At 29.9% G+C, this 15,781-nt stretch overlaps 1 protein-coding gene across 2 annotated transcripts; it reads left to right on the forward strand.

The window, feature by feature from the left end:
• The first annotated feature begins 3,138 nt into the window (after window positions 1–3,138).
• Window positions 3,139–10,429, forward strand: LOC100248352 (triosephosphate isomerase, cytosolic). Of its 2 annotated transcripts, XR_009465835.1 has the most exons (10): window positions 3,147–3,375; window positions 4,232–4,307; window positions 4,708–4,831; window positions 5,768–5,852; window positions 5,979–6,111; window positions 6,405–6,499; window positions 8,860–8,938; window positions 9,101–9,278; window positions 9,919–10,001; window positions 10,106–10,189. XR_009465835.1 is itself a non-coding variant. In XM_002283635.5 (9 exons), the coding sequence occupies exons 1-9, from the start codon at window positions 3,337–3,339 to the stop codon at window positions 10,154–10,156; spliced, it is 765 nt and encodes a 254-aa protein (XP_002283671.1). In that variant the 5' UTR covers window positions 3,139–3,336; the 3' UTR covers window positions 10,157–10,429. The 2 variants fall into 2 exon arrangements, 1 of the variants encoding a protein (XP_002283671.1); XM_002283635.5 differs by lacking the exon at window positions 9,101–9,278 and having other exon boundaries at window positions 3,139–3,375; window positions 10,106–10,429.
• Window positions 10,430–15,781: the final 5,352 nt, after the last annotated feature.

Below are 15,781 nucleotides of genomic sequence, written 5' to 3' on the forward strand. Positions count from 1 at the left end.
ATTAATTTATTAAAATGAGAATTTGATTAATTTGTGTTCTAAAATATAACCATTTTACTATAATATTTTATTTGGCATAAAGGTGGAAAATATTATTGAGGTATTAGTCGATTAATTTGGTTAACAATACAACAACTTTTAAAAAGGTAAAAGCTTGTTTTTCAAAATAATTTTATATTCTTAAAGATGTAAAATTGTTTTCAAAACTTAAAAAATATATTTACTAATTTTTTAATAGAAAATAGGTTTTGGAAAACTTGTTTCAAAAATTAATGGTTGACAACTATTTTCAAAATCAATTTTCTATTCTTAAAAACGTAAAATATATTTTGGGTTTGATTATCTTTATTTGAAAAGAGATCTCCCCTCCCCATTCTTTCTTGTACAAAATTATTTTCTTTTCAAAGTAGTATTATTTTAACAAAATGATATTAAAACAATAAATTTTAAAAATTGTTTCTAATTTTAAATCACTTTTGTCTATTTTGTTTGTTTGCTTGAAAATAATTATTTATTCATTTGAAGTTTCTCTCAAAATCAGAAAATTTAGTCATAATTTTCATAAATTTTCACTAATATTGAGTTTCCCATAGCAATCTCAATTGATTTTTACAAAATATTAATCCAATAATTAATGATATTATTGTTATTATTTTTGTTAATTTTTTTTGGCTTTATAGTTTTGGCAATTTGGTGGAAATTTTGGGAAAAAGATACATTCATAAAAGCGGAGATTAATTGAAGAGATTAATGAGGTATTAATCCGGTCAATTTATATTAATATGCATCTTAATATCGTATTATATATTTTAAATTTTAATTAAATTAAAGTAGCAGCTTTGAATATAGTGGTGAATAGCCAGAGAAAGACTTATTACCTACCCATTAATAATGTTCATTTCCTATGGAACATCCACTCTCTCCGTCTTTCCATCTCGGAAAATGACTGGGGAGCAAGAAATTGACTGTGAAAAATCTTCATTCCCTGTGAGACTCTCTACTATGATATTCCAATGGACCCAATTCTTGAACCCTTGCAGAAAAAATGCTAAACCATTTGGGCATGTAAAACAAGATTTTCAAGTTATGAATATGAGAATTATTTTTTTTAAATTTTTTTTTTTTACGTAGAAAGCCTTATTTATTTTATTTTTTTCAAGGAGAAAAAAAAAATAAGGACTTAGATTCATTTTCACATTTTCGGGAAAAAAAATGCAAAAATGTATTCTTTTTCATCGATAGAAAACCCTTAATAGAGGCTATTTCTAAGTAGTTTTACAACTCTCCAAAAGTACTTCTCTTTTCTCATGAATTAGGTCTAGTTGGGTCTCCTCACTTGGGCACTGAAAAATATAAAGAAAAGAAAAAAAAAATTATAAGATAAAAAGGTGAAAAAAATTAAGATATATATTTAAAATTAATAAATTATTTTTATATATTACATCAAACTTTTATCACTTATTTAATTATTTTATATAAAAATTAAATAAATTTAAAATATATTATTTTATTAATAATTTTAATTATATGTATTTTTTTACATTTTTCATAATAAATTTTTAAAAATTATTTTCCTTAATATTTTCTTTTTCTCTTTTCTTTAATACTTTTAAAAACCAAACAAAACTTAAAACAAATATAATTTAGGTAAATTTGATGTAGCTTCGACATGATAGAGTTAGTTAAAATAATAATAATAATAATAATAAAATAAATTTGATTTTTTTGAAAAATAGTCTTTAATTAATAAAGAAGAAGAAGAAGCTCCATGCAATGCTATAATTTATGCAAAATGAAATCGTAGGCTTAAAAAAGAAAAGCCCAATAATGCAAAATTTATGCAAAATAAAATCATAAACTTAATTCAATGGTTAACGTCATGCACACCTAGCAAAAAAAAAAGAGTTCACGCACATATGGGCTCAAAAATTAAGGTTTGGTTTATATAAGTTACATAATTAATGGAAATGATATAAGATATTAAAATATCAAAATACTTATTGACCTTTCACATAAGCTTTTTTTGGTCTTTATTGCACCACTATTCATGCAACCATAATAATTCTATTTTAACCATTTGGATTTTTCATTGTTTTTTTACAAAAATTTTATAAATAATTGAAAATTAACATTATTTTATATTTTAAATTATAAATAAAGAAAAATTACGTTCAAAAGCTATTTTAAAAAATATTTTCTAAAAAAATGGTAATAAGATTTATATTTTTATATTTTATTTTTGAAAAAACATTTAATTAAAAAATGAAAACTATTTTTAAAAATAAAAATTGAAAACCGTACTATTTTTTATATGAGAATAATAAAAAGAATTAAATTTCATTCATTGATTATCCATTAAATTTTATATTAAAATTTTTATCCTTACTTATAATAAGAGTAAAATGATTCAATATCTTTAAAAAAAAAAAGAAAATAGAAATGAGTAATACTTAATTGGGAATAGAAAATAAAAAAAAACACAAAAAAAAAATTGAAATTTACACTCATTATGTGCCTATGTAGAGATTAAAGGTATTTTAAAGATTAATGAAGGATAATATCCTTCAACTTAATTTTTACACTTTATTTGGGTTTTGGGCTTAAATGTGCATTATGTATAGACATTTGGTCAATTTTTGGGCCCAATTGGGCTTTTTACACTTTATTTGGATCTTATGCTTAAATATGCATGATATATGAACTTTCAATTAATTTATTTTTGGGCCCAAAACACCATTGTTAAAAAAAAAAAAAAAAAAGGTAAAATATATATATACATTATTAATAACAAATAAATAATAATAATTAACTTACAATAAATTGACTCCAACCATCTTTTCAAGTCCACTAACTTTATAAAATATGGACTTGAAAAGACTAGTGGAGAATTAAATGTAAAAAATAAAATAAAATAATCAGGGAAATTTAAAAAATGATTCATTTTAGAAGTATGGGACTATTAGTAGTAGAAAAGATAAAAAATAATAATAATAATAATGGGCAGTCATGACTCGTGCCACTTTTGGGAAGGAAGATAACACGTCAGAGCATTACGTGGAAGCGCATGCTTAAAAGTGTGGCGTCACTGACACTGTGACACCAATCAGTATAAAAACTAATTTAAAAAATAAATTTAATGATAATTTCATAGTTATCCTCCATTTGGTTCCAGAAATGTTAGGAAAAAAAGCGATTTAAAAAAAAAAAGTAAGAAAAAATATATAAAAAAGGGTAAAAAATAAAAAAAACCCGTAGAGCCAAACTCAACTCTCTGCTTTATCTGTCGGTGGGCTGTGGACCTGTGGTTTCGGTATTTCATCGTTAGCGGTTTGAAAAATGGGGAGAAAGTTTTTCATCGGCGGCAACTGGAAATGCGTATGTCTCTGATCCTCGGTTCTGTTTTACTTTCGAAGTCATCTTCCGAATTACTCATTTTCTGTTTGGTTGCCAAGAAAACGATGGAAAAACGAATGAATCTGAGCTTTTGAATCCTCGATTTTTCTGTGTTTGGAATCCGAGAGAACAATGATCGATCCACACTCTTAAAAATTTGAGAAGAGTGGATCTTTCTTTTTTCCTTCCTTTTTTTTTTTAAAAAAAAACTTGAAATATGGGATATCGAAGATATGTATTTTTCCCACCTCAATTTTTGAAGGAACAATACCGGAAAACTGTTGAGTAGGAAGGGCTTATCGAGTAGGAGAGGACCATGAAAGCTGAGTAATTTAGACCTTTGACTCAAGAAAAAATTTGATCTTGAATCTCGGATTTGCATGCAAGGGTTTCTAGTCATCGATTTCTTTTATGGATTTGATTTACGTTGCTTATGACAGATCTTGCCGTCGCAAAAAATAAAGAATTTGATTGAGAAACATTTTTGCCAGTTCATTTAGCACGCTTTAAGATTTAATCTGTCCAACTTTAGTCATTTGCATGTTAGTTAAATAGGATGATCAGTTGAGTTAGAGAACATGTGACTTTTTTAAACATGTTTCTTTAGATCTCAGTCAATATTGTATCCCATGATGATGCTGATTTCAAAAAAGTGAGAAACTGAAAAGTGGGGTTAGGTTAATGTTGGATTATAGCACTCCATAAGCCCCTTCCCTACTTGTAGTCTGGGGGACCCATTTTCTTGTCTATTGGACACAGCTTGAGAAACCACCACTGAATTATGTGTAAATTATTGAATGAATGATGGGTTAAAGTTTTTAATTTAATATCAATGCAGAATGGAACAGTTGAGGAGGTGAAGAAGATTGTTACTGTTTTGAATGAGGCTGAAGTTCCGTCCGAAGACATTGTGGGTGAGTTGAGTTGTGCAGTTTCTATGTCATATTTCATTGACCACTGAATGGGATGCATCAGAGTATGGTTTACAAAATTTCCCAAACTAGCAAGCATCATGTCCTTATTTTACCTCATTTCAATCACCAGTAATTGTGTAGTGGGAAAATTTTCCCAACCTTTGTGGTGTAGGTAAAGTTGGCAAAGGTCAGAATTTCATAAGCTAGTTTGTTAACTAAAAGAAGGATATTTCCTTTTGTTCAATAGGCCACTTCAATATATATATATTTTAAAGTAATTTTTTTTTTATACAATCCATGTTTCTCACTCTATTTTCTTTCATTTTGTCATTTTATAGTGCTTTTAACTGGTATTGTTTGTCTTCAAGTTTTTATGTGGTGAAACATTGTTTTGTTGCAGAGGTTGTGGTAAGTCCTCCATTTGTGTTTCTTCCTTTGGTAAAAAGTTTATTAAGGTCTGATTTCCAAGTTGCGGCACAAAACTGTTGGATTCGGAGAGGAGGTGCTTTCACTGGTGAGATCAGGTATGTTTTTATACTATTCCTATAATCTCTGTTTCACCGCCCTCCTTTTGGCTGTCCTTGGTTGTCACTGCCATCTTGCTGGTTAACAGTAGATTCATTAATGTGCTACCTTGTCATGCTATTATTGAACCTTTGATTTTAAACTTTTTATGACTGTGTTTCAATAGTGATCCTTTTGGTTTGTCTTACAATAACCAGTTTATTTTATACTTTTCTACTAAAAATTTTTACTCTCTTTCATTGCTCTCCTTTTGGCTGTCCTGGCATTAATATTTTTATTTGTGAATGATAAAGTTTTATTTGATTATGAAAGGCTTGTTAGAAAGAACTGTCATTTGTATAGTTTTGTTAGAGACTTAAGAGTATGACTGTTAAGGAGGTTGTCACTGCCAGCTTGCTGGTTAACAGAAGATTAATTAATGTGCTACCTTGTCATGCTGTAGTTTAACCTTTGATTTTAAACTTTTTATGATTGTGTTTCAATTGTGATCTTTTTGGTTTGTCTTGCAATAACCAGTTTATTGTATACTTTTCTATTAAAAAATTTTAAATTTAAAGAATTTGGCGTTTGTCCCTCATGCCTTCCACCAATTCCTTGTTCCTCCCAAGTTAATGTTCTTGGTGGGTTTGACCCTCTCATCAAAGGGTTGGTTGAGTATTCTTTGAAAAAGGATTTAAAAAGAAAATAAAGAAAAGGCTTATATCACATGTTATCTTTACTGGAGTTTGCGTATCAATATCTTCATTCATTTGAAACAAGAATCATATATTAATCAATTGATTAGATTTTTATTTTTTAAGGTTTATTTTGTCACTGCAAGTTAATCTTTCTTTACAGTTTGCTTTATTTGATTCTGATATATTTTTGTGAATTGGTAATTGGGCTATATGCAGTTTAAATTGTTAAACGTGAAACTGATGTCTCATTTTGCACAGTGCTGAGATGCTTGTCAATTTGGGCATTCCTTGGGTTATTCTTGGTCATTCTGAAAGAAGAAGTCTTTTAGCTGAATCAAATGAGGTAAACTATGGTGCAGTGACACATATGCAGCTTTAATCTTTGCACGTCAACTTTTTGCTTAGGCTTTTATTGTTGATGATGTGTCATCTGCCTTTGTGTATCTGTTCTTTATAATTGTGAATGCAGTTTGTTGGAGATAAAGTTGCATATGCACTTTCCCAAGGCTTGAAAGTGATTGCTTGTGTTGGGGAGACTCTTGAGCAGCGAGAATCGGGATCTACAATGGCTGTTGTTGCTGCACAAACTAAAGCGATTGCAGGTACATGTTTCCCCATCACCCACAAAGCATTGGTGGATGTTTAAATATATGTGATACTTTAACTCCTCCATCTAGTCAGGTTTTTGTCATATTTTAATGGATTTGGTCTTCTCTTTTGTTTTCTAGCACTTGTCATTAGGAAATAACATTCTATTATCAACTACGGAGGTTCCAGAATTTTCCATTTTTAATGCTACATGAATTTGTAATTGTGCCATATCCCTTTTTTCTAGCTGTATGTGTTCTCTATGAACGGATATGTTTGATGAATAATTTGCTATTTTCTCTTTCAGAAAAAGTGTCAAGCTGGGATAATATTGTTTTGGCTTATGAACCTGTTTGGGCCATTGGCACTGGAAAGGTTGCAACCCCTGCTCAGGCACAGGAAGTAAGTCTGGGTTGTTATTGAATTTGTCATTTCATTAACAAGGATCTTTATGCTGGAAAGCATGTTATAGTTCAGTTATTGTTAAACCGGAATCTCTAATCCAGCCCTATCAGGATAATTACCCTATGATTATAGTTCATTGAATACTGATCTCTTTCAATGACCAGAATGTTGAAAACTTGCTGACATATTGGGCTAGTCTGATTACTGAAAGAGTATTCCATTTTTAATCACTTATAAATAGTGAGTAGGTATGTGCATGAAAAAGCCCTTTTGGCCTTATCTACATTAACAGCCTTCTCTATCTAATATTTTTAGTACAGCAATGTAATTGTAGCAAAGAACTCGGTGATTCTACATTTCTGCTACTGGTAAGGTACATTGTGTACATGTATGGTTTTTGGTTTTTAGGGTTGGCATCAACAAGAACTTGGTTGTTCTACATTTCTTCTATTGGTAAGGTACATTGTGTGAATGTATGGTTTTTTTGTTTTAGGTTTGGTATATATGGTGCCCAACAACCTAATTAATCCATGAACTTACTTGTGACTTGTAGAATTCGAATACTTGGTAATTGGTTAGGATTTGGGTTGAAAAAACAATATCTAATATATGCCTATTAGTACTATGCATGATCCACTACACACAAGAAGCAGAAGAGATATTAAAGGGCGAAAAGCCACAAAGCATACAAGAAATATACAAAGCAGCCTAAAAACAAAAAACACATGAACAAACAACCTCACCAGTCCTTAAGGACCCGCAAGCCATTCCAAAAAGCCTAAAAGCGAAGAGGACTCCTTTCCCATATACACCCTAGCCCAACTCCTCTTCTCTCACAGAAGAGATTTTAAAACTGATAAATTAGTAGGTTGGCATATGATTTGTCCTTGAGGGTTGGTTATTGTCTTTAGCTTTGAACTTTTCAATCCACTTATTAATGAGTTTGGCTGGGTATGGGTTAGCATGGGGTTTAAGATTGGAACTAGATGGTCAGCAACCTGACTCCCACAACCGAACTAGGTCTAAGCTCAGGGATATTTTAGGGCAAACATTTTCTGATTTAATTACTCTGATCTTCATAAATCTGAATTTCTGCTGGACCACTCACTTCATTTTTTTCTGAGAAAAGGAAAACAATGTTGAGAATTTAAAGGATAAATAGCTTGAAGGTAGTTAATAAGTGCCTCTGTATTCCACCTTAAGGTGGTTGCAACCTGATTTACTGTGCCGGGCAATCTCTGCACAGTTCATCAGGCACAGCATCATAGTGGCTCCTCCCCCCACCTGATTAATGCAAAAAATCAATTCCCATATTAGGATACAAAACCTAATTCCCTCATAAAACTGCTTCTTTCTAGGTAGTAGGTAAACCTTAATACTACCAATAAGTCATCTACATTCACTCCTCTCTTCCTACTCTAAATAGAATCTCTAGATGCATTTTGACAGGGAAAAAAACAAAAAAGAAAGAAGAGAGAAATTGAGTGATACACATCATGTTTTAAATCTGAGACCAACTTACCCTAATTCTAGGACCTAAGCGCATTTTAGATTTTTTTTGCCCAAAAATTCTAATAAAAAATCTTAACAACTCTCTATTTAAATATTTTTATGTCATTTTTTCAAAAATTTTACAAAAATTTGTTATTAATTCTTTTATCTATGACTGCTATTTGCATTTCTTATATTTCTCAAACATCCTATCGAATTATTAAAATTATTGAATTTGTTAATAGTCATGTCTACATCGGAAAAATCTTGATATTTCTTTCAACTTTTCTCTATAATATGTTATTAGAATTTTTTTAATTTGTAATTTAATATCATCTATCTTTTATTTGTAGAACTTTGATTGCATAATCTTGTTAAATTTGTTAATCAATTTTGATATTTCTTTTATATTTGTGGAACTTTGATTACATAACCGTGTAAAAGAATAATAGATGAAAAATTACTTGATTGTATATATGAAGAGACAAATATTTAATAGCCTTAATAATAAAGCTATTATGTGATATTTTAAAATATGAAAATACTTGGGGAAGAATTATAAATGTACTAATCATATAAGGATTACAATTAGTATTTAAGTTTTTAAACAGTGCCCCTCCTGAACCAAAATCTGGGCCCACCATTGCCACCACTGCCACCACTGCTTTATGGGAAACTTAGTGATGCCCAGCAATCCCTAGGCAGTTCTGGCTCCTCATCCTGGCGGCTTATGTGTGTGTATATTTATATCATATTTTATTTTCAACGATTTCTAATTTTGCATTAATTCATTTTCTAAAGATAATGTTTTATAAAGTCGCTTCAGGCCAATATCTTGTTACAGAATCAGTGTTTATATGTGTCAGGTCCATTGTGAATTGAGGAAATGGCTTCATGATAATGCTGGAGATGAAGTTGCTGCATCAACTAGAATTATTTACGGAGGTATCATCCTGTTTCACATCCATTTCCATACCCATATTATCCATTAAATGAAAACATGCTAATTATCCAGTAAAAACAAGTTTTTCAGAATGGAAGTCTCTTATGTATATTATTAATGTTATAAGGGTGAATAAGTTGGTGTTATTTTATTTTTCTCCCTAGTTGAATAAAAATTACATCAAGGGGAGGAGGAAACATGATCAAGTACATACAGGGTAGACACAAAAACAAGCCAAATGGGACCAGAAAGGACAAAAAAGAGTGTCTTGGAGATAGCGGTAGGCAGAACTCTGTTTCCTCCTAAACTAGATGTCAAACATATAATCGCAAACCGGTTCAGGTACATGGTTTACCAATCACCTATGATCAATCATTACTAATATTTTCAACTTGAACTCAGCAAATAGCCCCAAAGGATCATAATCTAACCACTGTATTGTGTTGGTTTTAATTTAGTGTTGGCTTTGACAGATGAGATCTTTAATTTCAAATGTCAACTTCTAGTATAAAGGAAGCCTTGCAAGGAAACCAATGGCCATCTAACCCCTGATGTTCTACATTATCAGGGAAAGAGGAGTATCCTTTCTTTATGCAATTGGAATGCTCAGTGGTCTGGTTTCAGGTTCAATCAGTCTAAAAAGCACTAATCCATCATGTAATTAGCTTAACCAGATTGGGCTTCCTTAAGAACTAAGCTGTCCAACTCAAGCTATGAGTGTTTGTCAGGGCTTTTGGACTGGATCAAGTTTGCACCCTTAGTACTATATGTCATCATTCCATCCACATTATCTGGTCAGCCTTCTATGCTTTGGAAAGTTATAAAAGTATGCAAGGGATTTTCTTGCTGTGTATTTGTATGTAACATAAAAGGCTTGCCAATTGTATGTGTCTGTGCACATAGGAGAGTGTGATAAGAGGGAGGGAGGGAGGGACTCTATGCCTATTCATGTTCTCTTTACTTCAATGCACACCAATTGCAGGTTCTGTAAATGGAGCAAACTGCAAAGAATTGACAACGCAACTAGATGTGGATGGTTTTTTGGTTGGTGGAGCTTCCTTAAAGGTACGGTTATTTATTGCTTACAAGTTATATATTATTATAATCTACTTGGTCATCTTTCAAACTTTAGAGACTTATGCTCGTCTTATCCATTTTCCATTAACCAGCCGGAGTTCATCGACATCATCAAGTCTGCCACTGTAAAGAAGAGTGCTTAAAGTCTGGACGGTCCCTCTACTGTCCTTCAAAAATGCTGGCTGAGCAACTTAAGCTGTAATTTTGTAGTCTTGGTGTCCTGGAACTAGAGGTTAGCTGGACGTCTCCCAGTATTATAATCTTCCCTTTTTCATGTCTGTTGAGGTGAGGACCCATCTTTGTTTTCAACTCAAATAAAGATCGGACACGAGTCTGCTTCTTTTTTGTGGAACCGTATCATAACATCTTAAAAATCTTATAATAAAACCAGACTATTATTGCCACAAATAAAGAAAGCGGGTGCACTATATGTGAATTTTGTTGTATCTGTTAGCATATATAAATAAATGCTGTTTGTATTCTGTGGGTGGCCACCCCGCATTCCTTGTTCATTCGGATGCGACCAGGAAGATCAGGAGGAAGTTTCCTTGCTCAGCCTCTTATAATCAGGTAGGGTCGTGTGCTGAGTCTGCTGACTGCACGAGACCCATCAAAACGGCATATAGATATTCTGTCAAAACGTCTCATCGCATGTCATGATCAAAATTTTTTGGAGCAGATGACAAGGGTGTAACTGTCAGGGAGATGGAGGGCATTTGGGAATAAACACAATTTTCTGGAGACCTCTAATTGATCCCTACACAATGTGACAGAGACATTCCAATAGCTTGAATTACTCTGAAGAAAGAGAGATCTAAAGGAGTTAAAAAAAAAAAGGGGGATTAGAAGAAAAAGCCTGGAGGCGTGTAGCAAGTTGCAAGTTACCAATTGTAAAATTGTCTTTTTGCATAACCTTCTTTCAGGTGATTGGGCAGGGGGAGAGTACTGTTGACCCCTTCTTTCCCCTTTTTTTTTTTCCTGGTTAAAATGAAAAGGCCAAAAGAGCCGTGGTACCACCCAGATGGGGTGAGAAATTGACCATATTATAGTGGTAGACAAAATGGGGTATGCCCCACTCACTATGAGCTTTGTCCCTTTCTACTGACCCTTACTATTCTCCTCTCCCCATCTTTTTATTCCAAAATTGCATTAAAGCGTTGACTACTAGTATGTGACTACTAGTATTTTTTTTACTTAATTTTAAATAGAATCTTAATACTTAATAGTATTAAATATTAGGTTATTTGTTTTTATAGTATTTTATTTCTATTAAGTATTAAAAAGTAAAAAAAAATCATTGTGTTATTTTTTCTATTTAGAAAAAGTCACATATTTTGACTTTTTTTATTTAGTAAAAAGTTTATAATAAGTCATGAAAAAGTAAAAAAACAAACAACCTAAATTCTAAAACTAAATGGTTTTCAGCAAAAAGCCAAAAAAACAAACACCACTTCACTCTTTTTCTTTTTTCATACCATGGCGATTTAAATGAACGATTATTATTATTGTTTTTTATCATTTATTTTTAAAATATTTTTATTAAAAACAAGAATAATTTTAATTACAGTGAAAATAAGGACAGGTGGATTGTTAGAAAGTAACGATTGAGATTTTTATTTAAATATTTAAACTATGTTTAACCTTTAAATATTTTTTTTTAATAGCTCTCAGACAACCCTAAACCAATTTTCAAATTTTGACTTGTGAAAATAATGATTTGGCTAAGTTTTTCAACTCTTTCCAAAAGTAGTCATTAAAAATAATTGTTTATGCTCGCCTGAAAATAAGTCGGCCACCCTGTACAAGATATGGTTCTAATTCCATACATGACAAAAATGAAACAGTCGGCAATATAAAATAATTTTTATACACAATAAAATACACCGTCATCATATCCATATATTATCTTCTACTAAAAATAATATTTTTTTCATTAAAAAATTAATATGAGAACATCAAACATAAGTCTCTGAACCCTAATTTGGGCAAATATTAATAATCAAACATCCGACGTGTCATGAAGACGTACCAAACGCATGGTTTGGTTGCCGTCAATCTCGTCCATAATTACCCAGATAGCCAACCTATTGACTAATGTCTTGCTCGCACTTTATATTATGCCACTAATTTATCATTACTTAAAATTCTAAGCATTGAGATCAAACCCCCAATTAAAACGCCGCGTTTTGATTTTATTATTTGTTTAATCAAATAAAGAATGCCAAAGTACTCTTCTATCCTCCACTTTTTAGTTGCTTTCTAATTCTCCTAGTGGTCCACGGCGGAGCCCCAACGGCACACTTCCGAATCGGCTGGCTTAGCGGCTCAGTAGCCGCGCCGCGCCTAGGTGGGCTCCAGGGGCTTCTCACTTGGGGTCGATTCATTGGCTTTTGTTTCGGTGGGTCCAGCGTGGACTGGAAGTCAAAAGAATCTGGATAATCACAGCTAAGATTTGTTGGCTTTTCGTAAACAAGGCGGTTTTTGAAGGTGAAATGATTGATGACAAAGTGAGAAAAAAAAAGTCCAAAGAATGAAGAGCGGAGATTCGATCTTTGACTGACAGTTCGTAAGCCATACAGCAGAGGATACGTCATCCGCAGAAAAAGGTAATTACCTCATGTGTTTGGTTGGGTGGATTTCACGGGCATTGTTTGGTTACTAGACTTTTCAAAATCGAGAAACATGGCTGTGGTTTCGGACCTCGTATTTATAATTTTTGAAAAAATAAAAATAAAAATGGACGAAGAGTAGATGAAAAATTTATTAAGCAATGTGAAGTTTAACGTGTGAGACTCAGAGTGATGCAACAGCTGATTGCTTTGGATTTTTATTTGACTTTTGGAAGTTTGAATCTGGTGAACCATTGACCGTAATTTTACGGCACGTTTCCCCAATCTTTAAGTGGAATAACTGTTGGGGTCAACCATTGAATTCGATCTACGTATGTTTTGGCTTAGAGCTTAGGATTGCAACTTTTGTGTTGGTTGGGGTTAATGTTTAATCTTAGCTTAATAGAAGTAATAAATAATTAGTTCGAGTCTAACCTAACCCGAGGGCTAATCTAAAGACATTCAATAGAAGTATAAGTCAATATCATTTTTTGAACTCGGATTGATAAAGTTATATTTTTATATATTTATACTAAAATATAAATAATAAGTGTGATAAAATTTTAAAATAATAATAAAGAATAAAATTAAATTCATATATCTTTATGTAAAAATTAAGGTTACAAAAATAGTTTTTAAAACAATTTTTAAGAATTGTTTTTTGATATTTTATAAAATAAAAATCTGTTTAAAAATATGAAATGTTTCTAATCTATTTTTTTATTTTTAAATATATTTTAAAAACAACTTTTTAAATGTCATGTTTTATTTTTTAATCACTTTTTTTAAATAATCATATAAAACAAATAAAAATAATTAAAAGATATTTTATAAAAGCACTCTTGTTTCATATTTTTATAAACATAAAGTTATTTTTTATTTTTTTACTTTTAATTATCAAATATATATATATTATAGAGAACACAAAATTGTTTTTAAAAACTGTTTTCATATAGGAAACTAAAGTTTTTTTTTTAAAAAATAATCTTCTATTATAAGATATAATTATAATTTAATATTTTTTATTATCAACATAATAAATCGAATAAGATAATATCAATTTTAAGTATTATCAAAATAATAAACTCGAATAGAGATAGACTTGAGTTGTGAGAACTCTACTTAAAATCCAACTCAAATTAAGTTAGAATTAAAAAATAAAAAATTAACTTAACTATAACTCAAATATTTAAATTGCTTGTCTAAACCTATTTAAAAAGTGGATTAGGTTAAACAAATCGGAAAGTTACACCTCTAATTTTACATCTGAATTTATTTTTATAAATTATATGCTTGACAAGGTTTTTCCTCTTGGTTTGGTAGTTTATTTATTTTGTATTTTTCAATCAATTTTTACAATTTTGACTTCATAAATTATAAAAAATATAATAATAATAATTATTAATTTTTAAAAAATGAAAATTCTGGCCAAATACAACTAAAATAAGAATACATGTCAACAAAAAGATTGTCTTATCATAGTATAAAAATACAAATACATCAATCATTTGACATGTCAAGTACGTGTATAAAATTATTTATTCATTTATTTATGAATTATATTGATTTGAGTGGACAAAAAGGAGACAAAACAAAATTAATGTTTTCATTAAAAAAAAAACTTTGAATTTTGAACAGGGAGGTATACAGAGACAACATAAATAATGGTTCCCGTTCAACAAGCTTAGAAGATAAATTCGTGTTGGAAGGTTCCAAGCAGATAGAAAGTCTAAAAATCATCACGTGCTCAAAAGTGGCGGCCACAAAAGGGGTGAAAGAGTCGAGCGACTCAAGCCCCATGTTTTGTGGGACAACCCTTCAATGATGTGCTCTAAACCACGACTTCTAATTCACAACGATGCCCCAAGCCGTGAGCTCACCGTCACACTAAAAAATTGTATGAATTTTAACGGATTCGAATTAGATGTGATTTTATTCGTATCATAACATTATCATAGTATAATTTTAAAAAGTGATATAAACTTTAAAATACTTAAATTAAAAAGGTGTTTAATAAAATTTAATATATCTTATTTAGTAATTTAAGTTAATTTTAAATTAAATAATATTTAAGTTATTAACTTAAAATTTATTACCTAATTTTAAGATTATTTAATAACAAACTTAAAATTTATTTTAAATTGTTAAATTGATATATTTATTTTCATAAATTATAATTAAGAAAATAAAATTGAATAATAATGAGGTTGTGAAGTAACAAAAAAATTCGTAAGATAATTAAAAACAAATAAGGATAAAAAAGTAAAATAAAAATGTAAACTTTTAAAATTATTTATTATTTTAAATTATTTTATCAAACATACTTAATGACTTAAATTAAATTATTAAATCATTTTAAATTATTAAATTAATTTACCAAACATCTACTAAATATAATTGCATTTATGTTATAATCATTTTCATTTATATAACCAGCTTAACAAACGAGTTGGATTCCAACTATTAAATCATTCAACTCATTGACCTATGTTAAAATAACTAATTTGTGATCCAATCAAGACTCAACTGGTTTAACTTACTTAAATTTATTAATTTTATATATTTAATAAGTAAGATATTTTATAATGATAAATATGATGGAGTTAAATAAATTAAGAAATTTTAATTCTAATTTACTTTCTATATTATAATTAAACTTTTTTAAAAAATAAAACCTGAAAATTAGAGGGAAGAAGATATTTTAAAATAATACATTTATAAATTTAAAATTTAAAATAAATGAAAAAGTTACAATGATATTATCAGAATATTTGTGTCCATTGATTTATTTTGTAATTGAACTTATTTATAAGACAATTGTCGTCTTAGTATTTACTATTTAGGCTTAAGTAAAGCGTGGAAGACTATATTGAGCTGAAAATGTTGAATAAGAGTATTAGATATGATTGGATAGTTGATTAGATTTAGTAAAAAGAGCAATGGCTTTATAACTAACTAACATGAAGATATTATCTTTTAAGAGATATTTACATTCATTTAATCACATCCTTTCAAATGCCTTTTTTGAATAAATATTTCATATATGTATTGGAAAAGCAAATCCAACAATTATTCATGTGATAAATAATTTTGTTGAAAGAAGAGCATAAAAATATGTGGCGTAGAGGCAGGAGATAATGCAGTGTGAGAACGTAGAAG

The sequence above is a fragment of the Vitis vinifera genome, chromosome 6 (assembly GCF_030704535.1).
Source record: "Vitis vinifera cultivar Pinot Noir 40024 chromosome 6, ASM3070453v1".
Lineage (NCBI taxonomy): Eukaryota > Viridiplantae > Streptophyta > Magnoliopsida > Vitales > Vitaceae > Vitis > Vitis vinifera.